Genomic DNA, 18373 nt, shown 5'->3' with positions numbered 1-18373 from the left:
GTGGCTGCGGGGACAGGGAGCCACTGAAGGGTGAGCTGGTGAGATCTGTGCTTAGCAGGAGCCAGGAGGGAGGGGCAAGGCAGGGAGACCCGGAAGGAAACTCCGGTAGTGGTCCAGGCACATGGCAGGAAAAGTGGGGGGTGGGCGTAAAAGCTATTAAAGAGGGGCACTCAGTCGGTTAAGCATTTGACTCTTGATTTCAAGAGGTCTCATGGTGGGTGGGATTGAGCCCCCCGTCGGGCTCTGCTCTGAGGACGTGGAGCCTGCATGGGATTCTCTTTCTCTTTCTCTCTCTCCCTCTCTCTTTCTCTGCCTCTCCCCTGCTCGCACACACTCTCTCCCTCTCAAAATAAATAAACTTTCAAAACAAAAGCCATTAAGGAAATAGACTTGATCTTGGGGAGCCCATATGGAGGGTAAGAAAGACAGGAATCGAGACTGTTTTCGAAAGGAGAAACTGAGTCCTAGATCAGTGGCTCTCAACAGTTTCAAGTGTGAGGATTTCTTTTCGACATCAAAAACAAAAACAAAAATATCTGAGGATCGTTAAACTTCTATGAATAGAAAACAATGACACCAAGCTGCATAGATCTGGAGATGATTTTTTTTAATATTTATCTATTTTTGAGAGACAGACAGAGCACAAGTGGGGGAGGGGCAGAGAGAGAGGGAGACACAGAATCCAAAGCAGGCTCCAGGCTCTGAGCTGTCAGCACAGAGCCTGACGCGGGGCTCGAACTCATGAACCGTGAGATCATGACCTGAGCCGAAGTCAGACATTTAGCCAATTGAGCCACCCAGGTGCCCCGGGATCTGGGGATGATTTGAAAGGATTTGCATTTTTATCTTTCACAACAGCACAAATGTAAACAAACAAGGACGTTGGAGACAGAACAACCTGGGTTCAAATCCTTCCTCTGCCGTTACTAGACGTGTGACCTTGGGCACTGTAGCACCTCAGTCTCTCACCTGTAAAATGGGAATGACAGCAGTACCTGACTCATGGAGCCGAATGAGGACCAGAGTCGTACGTATAAAAGAACGCCCGGCACCTGTAAGCCTCCACAAGCTTTAGATATTACTTTCACTATTATTCAGTTTATTTTTTAATGTTTATTTTTGAGAGAGAGAGAGCGCCAGCAGGGGAGGGGCAGAAAGAGAGGGAGAGAGAGGATCCAAAGCAGGCTCCGTGCCATTTCAGAGAGCCCGATGTGGGGCTAGAACCCACAAACCACAAGATCAAGCTGGTCGCTTAACCAACTGAGCCACCCAGGTGCCCCGCTGTTATTCAGTTTAAAGATGATGCTTGGTGCCCACGTGGATGTGAGGACCCCCGAGGCCATATATGGTGGCTGCCTTGCTCCTGCCCTCCTAGATCTCGTGACATGAGGCATAACTGACCATGCAGGTCCGTAGGCTGGTCATTGTCACATGGCTGCAGCACGGCCGTGCCCACGTGAGGCAGTGTCATTAACAGTCTGTGACATGGAGCAGGGTTGCACCAGCGACTTCTCAGATTATACCCGGAAGCTGAAAGTCAGATCCAGGGCTGCGACTTGTGAAAAGCAATGTTTGCAACATAAAATTAAGTTAGACCAGAGTTCCAGGATGGTGCGATCGCAGGACAAAAGAGGCATCCCGGAATCTGGGCGACGTCACCTTGGAAGGCAGAACGCGGTCACCACTCCCTTAAGCCTGGCTCCTCCAGCACCCGAGGAGCTCCATAAGCAACGCTGACCGAGCGTCCCCAGGTCCGCGTGTGCTGTCACACCAGCTGACTGTGTACCGGGACTGCTCAGCTGGCCCACAAGCCGACAACCATGGACAGGATCGTGGACATCGAGTGGAAAGGGATTTCAGGGTCCACCTGTCTCGGTACGCTCACCACGTGGCCAACAGACAATCCGTTTCTTCCTTCCTTGTCTTTGCACCCCACCCCCCTTCCCTCTGGTTAAAACAGGGAGACCAGCTCTGTGCTCCCTGCCTCAGGGCACCCAGGAGACGGAAGCAGCCCACAAGGGTCACTGGCTTCATTTTCCACAAGCCTGCGCCCTTGGGGTCTTCTGAGCATAGATATAGTGTCTTGCCTAGAAGTAAGGGGGACAAGGAAACTTCCTCCCCCAGAGAAGAAATGGCCCCCGGTCAGGGCCAGGTGGGGGGAGAATGTGGGACTCTATGGAGTGTAAGGCCCTGGTAGAGAGCCAGGCAGCCAGCACGTCTCCAGGAGGAAATGGCAGTCCCGGAGAAGCTTTGCGTCCTCTCCGTACACAGCCTCAGAAGGTGGCAGAGGGCTGCCTGCCCGGGGGCCTCGGCGATGAAGAACGTGCATCCCGGGTGGAACGTCGGCAGGGAACCGTGGGCACGCCCCACCCGGACACCCTCCCACCCAGGCCCTGGCGCCCCACAAACTCACCCCAGCTGCTGTATATTCCCAGGGGGAGGGCTACAACAAAGGACCGAGAGTTTTCCACCGGGCCACTGAAAAGAGCACTCAGATTCAGAAGTAAAGTCCAAGTGTAGAAGGAAGTTAAATTACAGGATCGTTTCGCTGCTGAGTCGATGTGCTGCCATGGATACCTGTCCCAGAGAAGCCGAGACCACGGAGGCGCGGAGAGGACCAACGAATAGCTCCAGGCCACCCAGGCCACATGGAGAGGAGGCAGAGCCAGGAGGGGACCCAAGCTTGTAAGGCTCCAGGCTCAGCACTGCCTACCTTACACATGGGGCAGGAGGACCCAACAGCTGTCAGGAAGGACTGGTCAGAAAGATACGGGCCAGAGAGAAAGAGAGAGAGAGCCGTGCGCCCCACTATGGAGTGATCATCAAAACACACCACTAAGGAAAAATAAAATGCACGCTTGCTTGTACTTTCTGCCTGTGCGTGCGTTAAATAAACCCGGCAAGACCCAAGAAACTGGTACGCTGATTGTCTCTTGGAGGAGACTGGACGACGGGGAGACAGGCAGGGGAAAAAGCCTGGTCCTTGTTCACCCTCGTGTATCTTTTGGATTTCGAATCAAGAGACTATATTACCCATTCATGTTCAAAAACAAACATTTTTTTTTTTTTTTTAAAGCGAGTGACAGAGAATCTCCTTGTTCAACCCTCTTAAATGTGATGAGACAGACTCCTACTGAGCACCCGGCGTGGGCCAAGCCCCTGGTGGGGGCTGTGGGTTTATGCCGTGATACACGGGATGCTGCCTCCAACCGCCAGGAGCCCACTTACCCCAGGCAACCCCGGCCCCCCCAGGCTGGGTGGGGGGGGGGGGCGGGGTAAGTGGCCACAGGACGCCCACAGCTTCTCCCTGTGGCGCACTTGCCCAGACCCCCAGCCACCCTACGCCGTGAGCCGCGGTTGGCGAGGCGTGAGGGTCCGTCCCAGGGCCAGCCTCTGTGCGCCCGGTGACCGCGGGGCGGTCTGAGCCAAAGCTCCTCCAGGCCACACTGCTCCTTCCTGGCAGGGGTTGGGGCAGGGCAGTGGGGAGGTGGGGAGCCAGAGCGGCCTCGCTTCTGTATTTCTATGGAAAGGATCATACACAGTCATGCCCTTTCTCCCTGGGCTGCAAGCGTTCCCTATGCGGGTCCAATAAGCAGTGAGCCTCCGAGATAGAGTTTCAACCCGGGTGGGAAGAGCGAGAGGGACCTGGTGTAGTCCACCACATCGGAGAGCTGCCTCCCTCCCCTGCCTCTCCCCCTGCATTTTCTGCCCCACATCATCCCCCAGCCCCATCCTAGGAGGAAGCAAGCAGGAGCCAGCATCTCCGGACTTTCCACCGCTCTCCCCAGCATTGACCTCACGTTGTCCTTAACACACTGGGGGGAAGCTGCACCAACCGGGGTCCCCCAGGACTCCGGGACAGGAAGCTCTTTCTGGAGGAGCCACATCTTTCTAGAGGAGTCTCAAGGTCTGGCCATACAAAGCCAGTGAACCACAACATGCTCTCCCAGCTGATGTTTCCAATGAGCCCCGAGTTATCCCGGGTGTGGCCTGGGCAGGACGTGGGTTATTGCCTTAGACGAAGATATGTTCAAGACCTGCTCTCCAAGGACCTAGAGTAGCGGAACTGAGATGTTAGCCCAGGGTCCTGACCCCAGATCTCAGGCTCTCTTCACACTCGCTGGAGGAGAACGCTTAGTACAACCTTAGTACAACCTCACATTTCCAAAGGATGAACTGAGGCCAGAGAGGGAGAGAGACATCTCTAAGGTCACACAGCGAATGAGAGGCAAAGCCTGTTCTCGAGAACCTAGTCCCCTGTCTGCCGCTGTGGAGGCGGGTATGTCCTCCGTCAAGGGGATGAGAAAGGCAGGTTGGTTGAGGTGACCCTTCTCCCTTATAGCATCCCTGATTTGTCCCAACTCACCTCATTTCTCAGTCGCTGCCCCTAGACCACCGCTTGTGGACGCAAAGGTCTTGGAGAGCAGGCAGATAAGTAACTGAACGGGGCCATCGAGCCCATCCAGTCTAAGACGAGACAGCACACAGGGTGCTGATTATGTTGCACGGGGAAGTGCTTTCTCTCCCTAAAAGCTTCAAATCCAGTTTTAAAAAAATATTACTGCTTAAAAGCCTTCCAGTGAGGGGGGCACGTGGGTGGTTCAGTCAGCTCAGTATCGGACTGCAGCTCAGGTCACGATCTCTCAGCTTATGGGTTCGGGCCCCGCGTCGGGCTCTGTGCTGACAGCTCAGAGCCTGGAGCCTGCTTCCGATTCTGTGTCTCTCTTTCTCTCTCTGCCCCTCCCCTGCTCACACTCTGTCTGTCTGTCTGTCTCGCAAAAATAAACTTTTTTAAAAAATTTAAAAAATCATATTCCAGTGGGGTTTGGGGGAGGGGGGAACACGGAGGGAACAAGGTGGGCCGCGAGTTGGTGAGTGTTGAAGCTGGGTGCTGGGCCTATCGGGTTATTAATACTATTCTGCGTAAATGTGTATAGGTTTTAACTTTGCCACGAGAAACAGGTTTTTGCCAAGAGAAACGCAAAAAACACGTTGGGTCCTCAAGCCACGTTAGATCCACGGGCCACCCGTGAGCAAACTCTAGGCACTCCTGAATATCCTCCTGGCCGTCTGTATGCTTCACCCCAATTCTGTCTGCTGAGCCCAGGATAAGGCAGACGAAGGAGGGAGCGGGGGAGACGCACGGGCTTGTCACGGCGTGGGGTTGGTCACCATCAGGGAGCAAAGACTCTGGGATTGGATGGACCCCCATGAAAAATGGATACAAGTCACAACCCTGCCCCATATCCTGTCTAAGCCCTCCTCCCACGCCCCCTGCCCGTCCTTCCCGTGCCTCATGTGACTTGCTCATCTTTCTGGGACTCGACGTACCACCCGCCACAAGCAAGGGAAACGAGCAAGTCTAGGGTCTGCTGCGCTCAGCCTGCAGGAGGGGACATACGCCACCTGGGTGAAAAATAAAAAGGCACACGTGGCCTGGCACGTCCAGGGTTAAGGTGAACCTAGAGTTCTGCTGGCTTCCAGCAACACCTCCCCAGCAGGGTGTGGAAGGCACAAGGTTTAGGGTGGAAAGGGGGTGGGGAAAGGAGGAGTGGGTTTCGTTTCCCTCCTCCACGGCTTAGGCTGACCACCAGGCACCGTAATCTCGCTCCTAAACTCGAACATCTTCCCAGTTTATCAAGCGCCCTCACATCCGTGATTTCATTTAATCCTGCCAACCCTGTGAGGCAGGTGTTATCCCCACTGCACAGATGAGGAAACTGAGGCTCCACGTGAAACTGAGGGACTTGCCTGCCATAGCACGGCTCGCGAGTGGCAGAGCCCAGGGCTGCTGATCCTAATGTCAGCGTTCCTCCCTCTACCCACCCCCGATGGGAGGTGGGTGGAGGGATTTCCTTGTCACTAGGCACCACGGCTCTCTCTACTGTGATAGAAAAAGTAAACCAGGAGCAAGGGACCGTGACTTTAGGTCTTACGTCAAATCTTACTTCTGCCCGCCTTTGCTGTGTGACCCCAGGCCGGACTTTGCCCTCTCTGGTCCTCAGAGCATCCCTCTAGCAGCCAAACCGAGGCCGTCTTCCTGCCAGCTCACTGTATGGCAAGACCCCACTCCCTTTGCAACCCTCCTAGAGAAGGTGGGAAAGGGCAGGATGACTGCTGCTCGCTGCTCGGAGGAAATACCCCACGCCCCTCACTCGTTCGGGAATTTAACACCGGGGGATCAACCGGCAGCAGAGGCAGGGCGATTGTTCGGAGGAGGCATGAAACAGGCTGGGGCTGAACCCAGCTATGCAGCTGTGGCCCGTACAGAGGTTGCTTTTCATGCCTGTTTCCTCTGTTCGTTTGGCTTGTTTTCCAAACATGGGTCAAACAATCTCCCCCCCAGAAGCAGCAGCAACAGAAGGAAATGTTATTAAAAACGAGTCCGTTAGTGGGCATGGTGTGTGGATGAAGTCTTTGGGAGTTTTGGCTGCCAAATAAAGACTTTATTGTTGTCATTCCTCCTTTCCCAAGCTCCCTCCCTCCCTCCCTCCTTCCTCCTCCCTCCCTCCCCTCCCTCCTCCTTCTCCTCCCTCCCTGCAATCTGCCCATCCCTCCCCCTAACCTAACCTCCCCACCCCACTAGGATCTGGTAGAAGCAAAGTCAGGCAAACACAAGTGGGCAGGCACCACCGGGAGATCAGAACTTCTAGCTGGCTCTCTGCTGCCACAGCTCCACCGAAGGGTGGGGGAGGAAGAGGGGGAGCCTTGCCTGGGGAATAAACCCACAGCTCAGAGGAGAGGCAGGTGTGTGCAGGTAAGCCCAGTGGGGAGGTGCGGGGGGGAAGGACCCCTTCCTCCAGCAGGGTTCCTCCTGCTCTGTCCAGCTGATGTTACTGATCTGGTCTCTACGTCCTCCTTGCCTCCTTCCTTCCTCCCACCTTTTTGCCTTTCAAATGAGCTCCAGTTTGCCTTCCTCATTTCTTCTGTGCCCTCCTCCACTACTTTCTGTCCCTCATTCCGTGCCTACGTATTTGCCTGATGCAAAAGTCACACCTTCTGGGCGCCGATGTTTGCCGTCGCACAGGGAGTTAGGCTGCACACAGTGTTCCTACCCCTCAGGTGTTTCTATGGAAACCCGACTCTAGAACCCATTTCTTTGCACCTTTCTCATACTGCCACGGGCCATCACGGGTGCACACACGTCCCAGGGAGACCACACTTTCCCTGCACACTCACGTAAATACACACACAATATGAAGGTGTCCTGTCCGTCCCCTCTCTGACTGCATCCGACGTGCAGAGCTAAATCACATAGTGACTGGGTGCCAGCACACACACACACACACACACACACACACACACACACTCAGTCTCTGTCTCTCTCGGTGTCTCCGTCTTGTCTCTCACCCTTTCACATGCCTCCCCAGCTGTAAGAGCAAAGAGAAAGTGGGTCTCCCACTGAGATAGCAGAGCCAAAAGAAAATCATGTGTCCTGAGTGAGGCCGAGCAGGGAGGAGATGAACCAGGGCAGGCGCTGGAAGGGTTGCTTCGTTCTTTAGAAATTAATTGGGTAGGAGGGAGAAAAAAAAGTGCCTTTCCAACTTGCACAGTGTCTTCCCAGTAGCTCTGAATTTCCCTCTCTGGTCCAAACCACTTGGCTTTTGGAAAGAAAGGGAAGAGAGCAACCCAGCTTGTAAGCCTTGGAGGTCCTACTTCCCAGCTCTGGGGACAGCTCATTGATTTTTTTTTTTCCCCTGTGGGCAGCCAGAGAAGATTTGTCTTTAAAGCAATTTCAAAACCATCCCAGGTTGGCGAGGGGTCCTTGTGGCAGAGGGCAAAAAGACGGTAATTCCTCCATCAGTCAGGGAGGGGGAGGCTGAAGTGAATAATTGGATGGGTCTCATTTCCTAGTAGGTTGGACCCCCCCTCCTCCACAACTCCCCCCCCACCTTATGCCTCTACAAAAGCAGAGAGTGCTGTCCCAGGACAGGTAGCGGTGGGCAGATCAGGGTTGCCAAATGTGGTCGATCTTCAAAATTACCTGTGGGGGAGGGGGGGCCTACTAAAAATATAGACCTATGGGATGGAACCCAGGAATCTACTGTTGTTTAATACTCGAGGGGATCCTGATGGTCAGCTAGGGTTTGAGCACCTGAATGAGGGGCCTGAGAGAGACCCATGCCTGGGCAGTGTGAGCTGGGCAGAAGGGCTGTGCGGCTTCCTGGACAAGGACCGCCGGTGGAGGACCTCCCGGGTGTCCTGAATGGGCCACCCTCTTCCGGGGAGTGGGAGCATGCACCTGAAGGGACAGGGAAGATCTGCTGTGGGCCTCTTCCTTGCAAGCAGCGGCAACCATATCATAGGGAACCTTCCAGAAAGAGAGTTCCCCCCAAAATAGCTCCAAAGAGCTTATGTGTCCTCTCACTTGCTAATCTGCTTGAGCACTGCACTGGGCCCTTCCCCATCCCTTCTAGATCCCCTCTCCTCCTGCCCAACGGCTGTCTGTTCCGATGTGCTCAGAGGATGGGCTGAACACCAAGCTCTGCACTCCCCCTTCACCTCCCCGGTGGGCAGCCCCACTTATGGGGCATGTGAGGGAAGCACATCAAGGCTGGAAGAGGCCAAAAAAAGCCAGGTGCAAGAGGTCGGGAGGGGAAGTCACAGATCACAGGGGGCTCCAGGGCCTGCTGAAGAAGTGAGTCTGTGCCTTACCTGGCCAGCATCCCTTCACCTGCTCTAGAAAGACTTCAGGTGGGGTTAGTGAATTGGAAAGACAAAGTGGACCTTCCCCCGGGCGGCTGGGGAGCTTCTACGGTCTCCAGATAGTTGATTCTAAGGCCCAAGTGTGGTCTCAAGGACCCCAAGGGAGGAGGTTGCAGGGTGTAGAAGAGCTGGGGGAAAGCCACCAGCCAGTACCCACCTGGGAGAATCCCTACCTTTGGGTCGAGGGCAGGGTTGCCCTCTGGCCAAGTTAAAGAGACCCCATTGCTTTGAAAAAATGTCAACAACAGCTTAGCATTCACTGAGCACTCACTTTAAACACATTTACTTATTTAACCCTCAAAGCAGTCTGCTAAGAAGGGGTTAATGTGCCCACGTTACAGATGAGGACACTGAAGGTTGGCAGAGGTGGGAGGTTTGCCCACGGTATCCAGCTGAGCAACCGAAGAGTTGCAGGGTTGAGACCCAGATCTAGATAGAAGTGCTGAAGGCATCGGACAGATTCTTCTAGGCTTTCTTCAGGGGGTGGAGATGCCGGGAGAGGGAGGCAGAACGAAGGATACGGGGAGGCGACAGGCTGTCAGAGGAGGACCGTCATCCCGTCCCATTTTGTCCTTAGTCCCTTGGAATGGAAAACTTGCTCTTCTGGACTAGTGGCCTCAGACCAAAAAAACTTCATTCTGTTTACACTTTGCCTTGTGGTAGACGCTGGGGAGACAGATGGTCTCTCCATAATAGTGTTATATTTATTTTTAGTATTTGTTGATCTGTGGTTCATTTCAAAGTCGCTTATCACACTTGTTTCTGACAACAGCTGAGTGAGGAAGAGAGGGATAGGGAAGATTTGTTATCCCCATTTTACAGGCAAGGAAACTGAGGCTGAGGACAGGGCCGCGTAACTAAGTAGCAGAAGATGGGCTGAGAATTCACAAAGCTCTCTCCCCAGTGCCCCAGTCAGGCTCCCCTGTATTCTGATTCACCCCCAGCTGCATCAATAGTGTGTTGAATTCGTCATGCCTCCACAGCCCTTTCCTTACCTGACGACCACACAAGTCCACACAGCCCTACTTGGAGGCCTTAAAAGGAGTACAGGCAGCCTGAGGCTGTCTCACTCGTGTGTTCACAAATGACCACCTGATTCTCTTGACTTCGTCCTTCTGGGCTTCGGCAAGAGAAAAGGGGAGCAGGATAGCTTTCAAATGTCTGAGTTTAGAACGGAAAGAAGGAAGCGAAGAAAGAGGGTCATCCCAATGGGCACAGCCCTGGGGCAGGGGGCACCCCCACTCTCCACGGCAGGGATGCTGGCTGGGTTAAGCCATGGAGGCTTAGGGGTGACCAGCTAGGCAGGAAATCTGACAAGAAAAAAAACAACCAATGAGTACAGTTGACCCTTAGAAAAACTCAAGGTTAGGGGTGCCAGTCTCTCCCCCACCGCTGCACAGTTGAAAATCGGCATGTAACTTTTGATTCCCCCAAAACTTAACTACTAATAGCCTACCGTTGACCCGGAGCTTCACCGATAACATCAACCAACAGTGGATAAACACATGCTTTGTATGCTGTATGTATTATATGCGGCATTCCGACGATGAAGTAAGCTAGAGAAAAGACCATGTTATTTTAAAACATCAGAAGGAAGGGAAAATACATTTACAGGGCTGTACATATATATATTGAAAAACATCTGCGCATCAGCAGACCCGCGCAATCCAAACCCGTGTTGCTCAAGGGTCGACCGTAGCGTGGAGTAAACCTTCTTCTGTCAGGCCAACCTGACTTCCAGGCCGACCCCAATCCCACACTCTCCACGCAAAGCCAACTACCCTTAAACTTGCTCTTACTGACTTGGCAAACTCACGCGAACCTCAACCCAGCCCTGCCCTGCGTCTCAACATTAGTCCTGGGTTTCAAGCCTTAAATGAATGAATTCAGGAGCTAGGTAGGGATGCGGGCTATCTCACTTTAAAAACCAGAGTTTCCCTAGAGAAACTGCTCTTTTATAAACAAACAGATGAATACGTGAAACCCCTGCCACTTGTAGAGATTTTAATGTTCTACGACATGCCTGCGTGTGTGTGATTTCATTTCATCCCCACACACACGAGGAGCCTGGGGCCTGGGGAGGAGGGTCCGAGCCAGGAGTCAAGCCCAGATCTCCAATACTTGGAACTGAAATTCCAAATGAGAACTCTCATAGGAAATGTTCTTAACTGGAGAGAGTGAATGTTGGGCTGGGCTTTGCCCCCATGAAGCAGCAAGTCTGTAGAGCCCGTGCCCAGAACAGCGGGAGGTTAGTGCTTGTAGCTGGTTAACAGGCGCCCACTGACTAAGCAGTGAACACAGCCCAGCAGAACGCTGCGAAACGCCCAGAACGCTGGGGCGGTGTGCTTGCAAAAGCATACGAAATTTAAAAATCACGCACACTTATGACCCACCCTAAGGGAGTTTTTGATTGGACAGAAGGCTCTGGAAGGCAGGAACATAAGAAAGTGTGACTTCGGGCTTTGTTGGGGGTTGGGGGGGCGGGTTATGACTCCCTTGGAGTCTAGGGACCTCCACCCTGTCACACAGATTCTGCTTTGGGGGACGTAGGACATCGCTGTGTATTGCCGGGGCAATGGCTGAGCTGTCGGGACCTCCCCCTCTGGACAGTTAGGCTCCAGCAGGAAGAGGCGTTGCCTAAAGAGAAAAGCCTTAGAAATGAGCTCTGTTTTCTCAAGAAAGAAGCATGGGCACGCGCACACACACGCGCGCACACACACACACACACACACACACACACACACACAGAGTGGTTGAGCCGTGGGGCTAAGAGAAGGGTTGCTGAACAGATCCATCCAGTGTTTCTCCACGGAACAGTCACAGAGAACTTTTCCTCTAAAACCTCCTAATGGCTCTGAGAAGAGCGATCTTTGCTGGAAGCTCTGGACCAGCTTTATTTGCATGACTCGGGGCCCAGTACCTGGTAGACGCTTTGGGTGACAAGGTAGACGCTTTGGGTGACAAGGGCAAGGAGGGGAAATAGGGAGCCCCACGCAGCCAGTGCTGGGAAGCCTTTTGCTCATTTCCAGCTTCCAGGTAATTGGAAAATAAAGACGTGTCAAAACAAAACGGGTCACGAAATTGGGGGCTTTAAAAAATGTTTGTTTTTAGCATACAGACCCTTGAACCACCCCCTTGAAATGCATATGACTGTGCTATTTTCAAGAAAAGCACAGGGCTAGTAAACTGTTAATTCATAAATCATCAGTCATTAAGGGGTACGGGCCCCGGCAGCAAGACTCAAGTTCAGTTTACAATGAATGTCTTCTCTTTCCAGTCCTTTGGGGACTGTTGGATCCTCAGCTGGAGCTAAAGTCAAGAATCTAACTGTGGGGTTCTTTGTGGTAGGAGGCCCGGGGAAATGGCCCCCGTGGACCCCCTTGGAGGAGCCTGCCTGGGGAGAGACCCCTCTGGACGGAGGTGGAGGGCAACAGAGGCTGCAGGGCAATCTCTTGCCTCCTTCCTGCTCATCTGTCTTCCCTCCCTCCCTCATTCCCTTCCTGTCCTCCTTCCTTCCCCCTCCCTTTACTCCCGTCCCATTCTCAGCGTACTATGTAAGGACACACACGCACGCACATGGCATGTGGACCATACACATAGATGTATGGTGCAGAGAGGGGAGCGTGTGTGTGTGTGTGCGTGTGCGTGTGTGCATGAGAGAGAGAGAGCAGACTAGGTGTCCTGTGTGTGTGTGTGTGTGTGTGTGTGTGTGTGTGTGTGAAAGGTGAAGGGAGACACCCTCCACCCCTCAGGGGTGAGCTCTGCCCTCTCACCCTCTCTCCTATTTCTTGTCACACCCGGTGCCTCCTGAGCACCTGGCCCAGGATGAAGCAGCTGGTGCCCGGCTTCTATCATCTTCCTTTGAGCAAAGCCAGCAAGAAGCATGCAAGGGAGGAGTCTAAGCCGATGTGGGCTCAAAGGAAAGACAGCAAGAGGCCTGGAACAGATGCAGGGATCCCAGGGTCCAGATGCAGCTGGGGACACTCTGCGGCCCGCTCTAGCTCAGAGGACCCCAGCAAGCCTGTGCCCCGTGCCCCAGACCCCAGAAGGGGAGGGACAGACCACCGCGTTGTGAGGAATCAGCAAGGAGGGCCTGGGGAAGCAGTGTGGGAACCGGGACCCTGGCCGCAGACCAGAGGGGAGTGTCCTACGGCTGATGGCCCTGTGGAGGGGCGGGAACAGGAAACCCCTCCCTGCCCCCTTCCCAGCCAGGGGAGGGGAGGAAGCCCGTGGGAGCTGCCACTTTCTGTCTGCAGCCCGGGTCTATTGCTTTTTCTCCAGCTTAATTCGACGCAAACCACGTGACTCCCTCTGAAGGGTCATCAGAGCCACTGGGAGCACAACCCCCAGATATCCTTCAGTGACCTACTCCGCTATGTCACAGAGGCTAGCGGGAAGTTCTTCTTCATATCCTGTCTCAAAACCACCAACTCCAGTGGATATGGGGGCAGCAGTATCATGTCCGAAGAAATGAAAGTGATTTCCCCACAGCTTTTGATCCCTTCCCTGTTTATTTTCATAGGAGCCTCCACATCTGGGGAGAAATTCTTGGTATGCCTCCTGCTGGCAAAGACCAGCGCTGAGCACAGGGATAAGGAGTGAGCAGGGGCAGACACGAGATACAAGCGTGTCTACAGCACTTTCCTTCCTTTCCAGGACCTCCACGAGCCCTGCTCTGGAAGGCAGGAGACCTGGGTCTTTGTCCTGGGCTTGCTGTTAAACGGCTTCCTGCCCTTGCTTGGCAAGCCGCTTCTTCCCTCCAGTGCTTAATTTTTGTAAACAGTGGAGTCTGGGCTTGATTGGTGGATTTCAAACCATTTTTAGCAACGCAACTCTTCTTTCAAATACGCGCTTTGGCCAGTCCTCTATACATAACAGATTTGAAAACAAAGGGACTGCTCGGGTTGGCACGGGGGTGAGGTGGGGTGCCTCAGATCCGCCCACTCGGTCTCCCTCCCTTGGGGGTGCCCCACAGAAATAGAGGCACAGTTTGAACACCACTGGATTACGGGATCTCTAAGGACCCTTCCAGATGGAACGCTTAGGACTCTATGTTTCCTAACATCCCTCTTACAGGAACAAGGATGATTTTCTCCTGCTGCAGATAGGGAGACCGAGTGCTAGAGAGGTTAGGGTTAGGGTTAAGGTTAGGGGTTAGGGGTAGGTTAGGGTTAAGGTCTTCTCCAGCAAGCCCCAGAGCTCCCGATTCACAGCCAACGTGCTTTCTGTAAGGATGGCTCACCCTTGCCAGAACAGGCTTAACATACTGAGCAGCTAGGCCTCTGGGCCAGGGGCCTGGACCCTCAAGCCCTTGTTATTTTCCCATCCGCTGGATTCGGGCAAGTGAAGAGTGCTTCTACAGGTCCCTCCCACAGCCCTCCTGGCACCCATCCTGGCCAACTCTAGCCACCAACACAGGGCCCCTGACTATGGAGGCCCAGATGGCTAATGATCTCGTGTGTCTCCTCCCTGCAGGTACATCACCTGGATCATGAGGTCATCCCTCTGCTGGATCCTCCCACTTCTCCTCATCTTGGCCTCAGTGGCCCAAGGCCAGCTGACAAGACGCCCAAGACCTAGGCCCAGGCCCAGGCCCAGACCCAGGCCCACACCCGGCTTTGTCCAGCCCCATGAGCCATCAGAGCCTACAGACCTGCCCCCTCCCCTCCCACCAGGCCCTCCATCTATCTTCCCTGACTGCCCCCGGGAATGCTACTGCCCCTCTGACTTCCCTTCTGCCCTCTACTGTGACAGCCGCAACCTTCGAAAGGTCCCCGTCATCCCACCCCGCATCCATTACCTCTATCTCCAGAACAACTTCATAACTGAGCTCCCCGTGGAGTCCTTCCAGAACGCCACGGGCCTGAGGTGGATCAACCTGGATAACAACCGAATTCGCAAGATAGACCAGAAGGTACTGGAGAAACTACCCAGTCTGGTTTTCCTCTACATGGAGAAGAACCAGCTCGAAGAGGTGCCATCAGCCCTGCCCCGGAACCTGGAGCAGCTGAGGCTGAGCCAGAACCAGATCTCCAGAATCCCACCCGGCGTCTTCAGCAAGCTAGAGAGCCTGCTGCTCCTGGATCTCCAACACAACAAGCTGAGTGATGGCGTCTTCAAGCCCGACACCTTCCAGGGCCTCAAGAACCTCATGCAACTCAACCTGGCCCACAACATCCTGAGAAAGATGCCACCCAAGGTCCCCGCGGCCATCCACCAGCTCTACCTGGACAGCAACAGGATCGAGACCATCCCTAATGGATACTTCAAGGGCTTCCCCAACCTCGCCTTCATTCGCCTTAACTACAACCGGCTGTCAGACAGAGGGCTGCCCAAGAACTCCTTCAACATCTCCAATCTGCTCGTGCTCCACCTGTCCCACAACAAGATCAGCAGCGTGCCCGCCATCAGCAACAATCTGGAGCACCTGTACCTCAACAACAACAGCATAGAGAGTGAGTGGGGGTGGGGCAGGGCCGCGGCCACGGCCACAGCCACAGCCAGGGAAGGGGAGGTTCTTATTGCCTCAACCCTTTCTTGGGAGCACTGGGGGGAGGAGGTGGAGCCAAAAAGCACCCGACTTGGCACTGGACTTCAAATCTTGACCGTGTCACTTACTATCTGTATGACCTTGAAGAGAGAGGTCAGCTCTACAGAAGTTTTCTCATCTGTAAAGTGAGAATGGGAATAGGACCTTCTGTCACCAAGTCGATATGAGGATTTGGTAGGTTCACATCACGTGCCTAGAGCACCACGCTTGGAGGGTAACAGCTTGTCTTCCTCTGTCCCTTCTCGTTAGCCCCAGCTCCTCTGCCCTCCGGATCTACAGGTGGTAGGGTTGACACGGAATAGAGTCGTGGACATTCTCATGAAAACAGAACGGTGACATTTAAATGCCTGCCCTGAAATGTCCTGCGCCTGTCTGCCGCAGAAGCTGTGATAGCAAGACTGAAACGAGGTTTAGAAGAATCTCTTGAAGATGTACACAGGCTGGCAGCCGCATACTCAGGATAGGCAGCTGGCAAAAAAAAAAAAAAAAAAGTGGCAGCCAGAGAAACATGTCAGTGCGAAGGCTCTTTCTGAATCTATCTGGAAGGCTGGACTATTTAGTCATATAAGATAGTACATTTCAGGCAGAATTTGCCTCAGCTGCACTTCTAGGATCCTGGGCTTTGGATAAAAATCACAGCCCAGAAGAAGAGGCTGGAAGTCCCAGTTTTGCTTCGATCAAACATGTCAGGTCTGAGTAGAGCCATCAACAGAAAGCTTTAAGAACAAGGGAGAATCCCATCTGGTCCTTGAATAAAACCAGGCTACGTCCATACCGGGAACGCAGCAGCTATAGGATGAAGGGGACCGAGGGAAAAGGGACGTAGCCCCGAAATCATATCAGCAATCCTTAGTTTCCGAGCCAAAGAATGAGAGGGAGATCGTTGAATTTCGACCATCTTGAAACAAATGAATGGGAGACCAGTCTCACTCACTCATCGGGAATAATTACAGAAAGTGGGAGGAGGGCTTTCTTTTTTTAAGTTTATTTATTTTGAGAGAGAAAGAGAGTGAACACAAGTGAGGGAGAGGCAGAGCGAGGGGGAGAGAGAGAATCCCAGGCAGGCTCATGAACCATGAGGTCACGGCCTGAGCCGAAGTCTGCCGCTCACCCGACTGAGCCACCCAGGTACCGCTAGGGGAGGGCTTTTTCAAAGGTTGCAAAAGAACAAATTCAGGAAAAGGGGAAACTCTAATTTTAGCCTGCAGGTAGTAAGCTGATGGCATGCATTACCCCCGGAAAGCTAGATGGGTCGGGAAAACAGGCAGAAAGAATACTTCAATAAAGGGCTCACAGGTTTCGATCGGGTTATGGAAGAGCAGGCTGCTAGCAGATAACCAGCCTTTTGAGGCTGAAGTCCGAAAAATCACACCCCCTCCACAGGTACCCCTTACCCCGGCCTGTCTCCCGTGTCGCTGACAGACAGAATGGGCAGAGTGAGCCCTGGGTCAGCGTGATAACCACGTTCTCAGCAATGATCTTAATGCTGCCACCTGCCCCGTCCTTTCCAGTTTGCAAAATGCCTTCACCGGCATTCTCTCATCGGAGGTGAGGGGCAGGTACCACTGTCCCCATTTCGCGGATTTGAACAAAATGTCGGGGTGGTAAGGTGACAGGCCAAAGTCACAGCGGTCATAGGAAGAAAACCCACCTCTGTCGGGGCTCTTTCTGCTACTCTGATGAGGAATTGAGAGGAAGAAGGAAATCAACATCAGCAACAATGATGCTGACCCCACAGATGATGATGAAAGAGGCAAGGTTTAGGGAGAATAAGAAATTCATTTGGAAGGTGACATATCTGATGTCATCTGAGCAGAGGTGGAATCTCGGTTTCCATTGGAAAGCCGACCACAGCGTGGCCACTGCTTACCCGCCCAGCTTATCGCCCTGGCGCATCTCATCGTGCTATTTACTACTCCCGGATGTCGGATGTCTCCGTGAGCTTTGCGGCCTCTGCAACTCTATCAGAATAGGTCACTCTATCAGAACACCATCCCCCAGGTCTCCACCTGCTGTGGTCCCACCCACGTGTGAAGGTCCAGCTCGCAGTTTACTTCCTCCAGGACTCTGCAGAGTGAATTTCCGCTAACAGTGGTTGATCGATTCTGACTTAGTTCGTTCTGCAAATGAATTAGAGTAAACCCATGCACCCAAGGTCACGGCTCCCCAAGGTCAGCCAATCCCAGAGAAGAGAACTCAATTTCTTTTTTATGTATTTTATTTTATTCTTTTTATTTTTGAGAGTGGGGGGAGGGGGTGGAGAGGGAGGGGCGGGGAGAGATGGACAGATCTGAAGCAGACTCCCCACGCTGACAGCGGCCAGCCCGGGTTCTTACCCTCAGCCGTCCTTCCCCTCTTCCTTCCTCGTGTTTGCCCCCAGCCCCGTGTGTCCCGACCCCCGACCCGCCTCGCTGGCTGACTTCTCTCCCTTCTTCCTCCACAGAGATCAATGGGACCCAGATTTGCCCCAACAATCTAGTCGCCTTCCATGACTTCTCCTCAGATCTGGAGAACGTGCCACACCTGCGCTACCTGAGGCTGGACGGGAACCACCTGAAGCCGCCCATCCCACTGGACCTCATGATGTGCTTCCGCCTGCTGCAGTCCGTGGTCATTTAGGCCTCACGCTGCCCCTGGGGCTCCTCTGAGCGCACTTGAATGCTAGTGGCCCACGTGCCGGTGCCCGCCATTCGTGTTCTCTATCTTTGTTTCTTGCTCCCAGCTTTGCCTTTCTCGTCCCACCTTCCTGAGGCAGGGCCTAGCCAACACACGCCGCTGCACCCGCGGCTTCTAGAGCAAGACGTCTAAGGGCTAGATGGGGTTCACCCCGCTCACAGACACCCACAGCACACCCAAACCTCTAGCCCCAGGAGCTAAAGACTTCACGTCCTCTTCTGTCCTCCTCCTCCCTGTCACTGCCGGGTAAGTCCGGGCCATGGACTGACGTCGGAACTTGGTCCTGGCCAAAGCAAGCCGAAGACGGTCGGGAGGAGCCCAGAGGTGAGGTTCCGCAAGTCCTGCTGGAGACGCCGCCATGATGGACAGCTCCGGCCCCAGAAGGCCCCTTAGCCAAGGATCCCGCCTTCTAACACTGCCACCCCACCTCCCTGCCCACTG

At 53.8% G+C, this 18373-nt stretch overlaps 1 protein-coding gene across 2 annotated transcripts; it reads left to right on the top strand.

The window, feature by feature from the left end:
* The first annotated feature begins 6582 nt into the window (after positions 1-6582).
* Positions 6583-17945, top strand: LOC123586851 (proline and arginine rich end leucine rich repeat protein). Of its 2 annotated transcripts, none has more exons than XM_045456408.1 (3): positions 6583-6757; positions 14182-15161; positions 17700-17945. In XM_045456408.1, the coding sequence occupies exons 2-3, from the start codon at positions 14198-14200 to the stop codon at positions 17873-17875; spliced, it is 1140 nt and encodes a 379-aa protein (XP_045312364.1). In that variant the 5' UTR covers positions 6583-6757; positions 14182-14197; the 3' UTR covers positions 17876-17945. The 2 variants fall into 2 exon arrangements, with proteins under 2 accessions (XP_045312364.1, XP_045312365.1); XM_045456409.1 differs by having other exon boundaries at positions 6589-6747.
* Positions 17946-18373: the final 428 nt, after the last annotated feature.

This window comes from Leopardus geoffroyi, chromosome C3 (assembly GCF_018350155.1).
Source record: "Leopardus geoffroyi isolate Oge1 chromosome C3, O.geoffroyi_Oge1_pat1.0, whole genome shotgun sequence".
NCBI lineage: Eukaryota > Metazoa > Chordata > Mammalia > Carnivora > Felidae > Leopardus > Leopardus geoffroyi.
Note: the sequence above shows the minus strand (reverse complement) of the source record. Positions and strands in the feature narration are given on the sequence as shown.

What these genes read in the sequence shown, in the direction of transcription:
- LOC123586851 (XM_045456408.1), top strand. Translation starts at nt 14,198, where the DNA reads ATGAGGTCATCCCTCTGCTGGATCCTCCCACTTCTCCTCATCTTGGCC. An exon ending in CAACAACAACAGCATAGAGA is followed by an intron (nt 15,162 to 17,699) that starts GTGAGTGGGGGT and finishes CTTCCTCCACAG; the next exon opens with AGATCAATGGGACCCAGATT.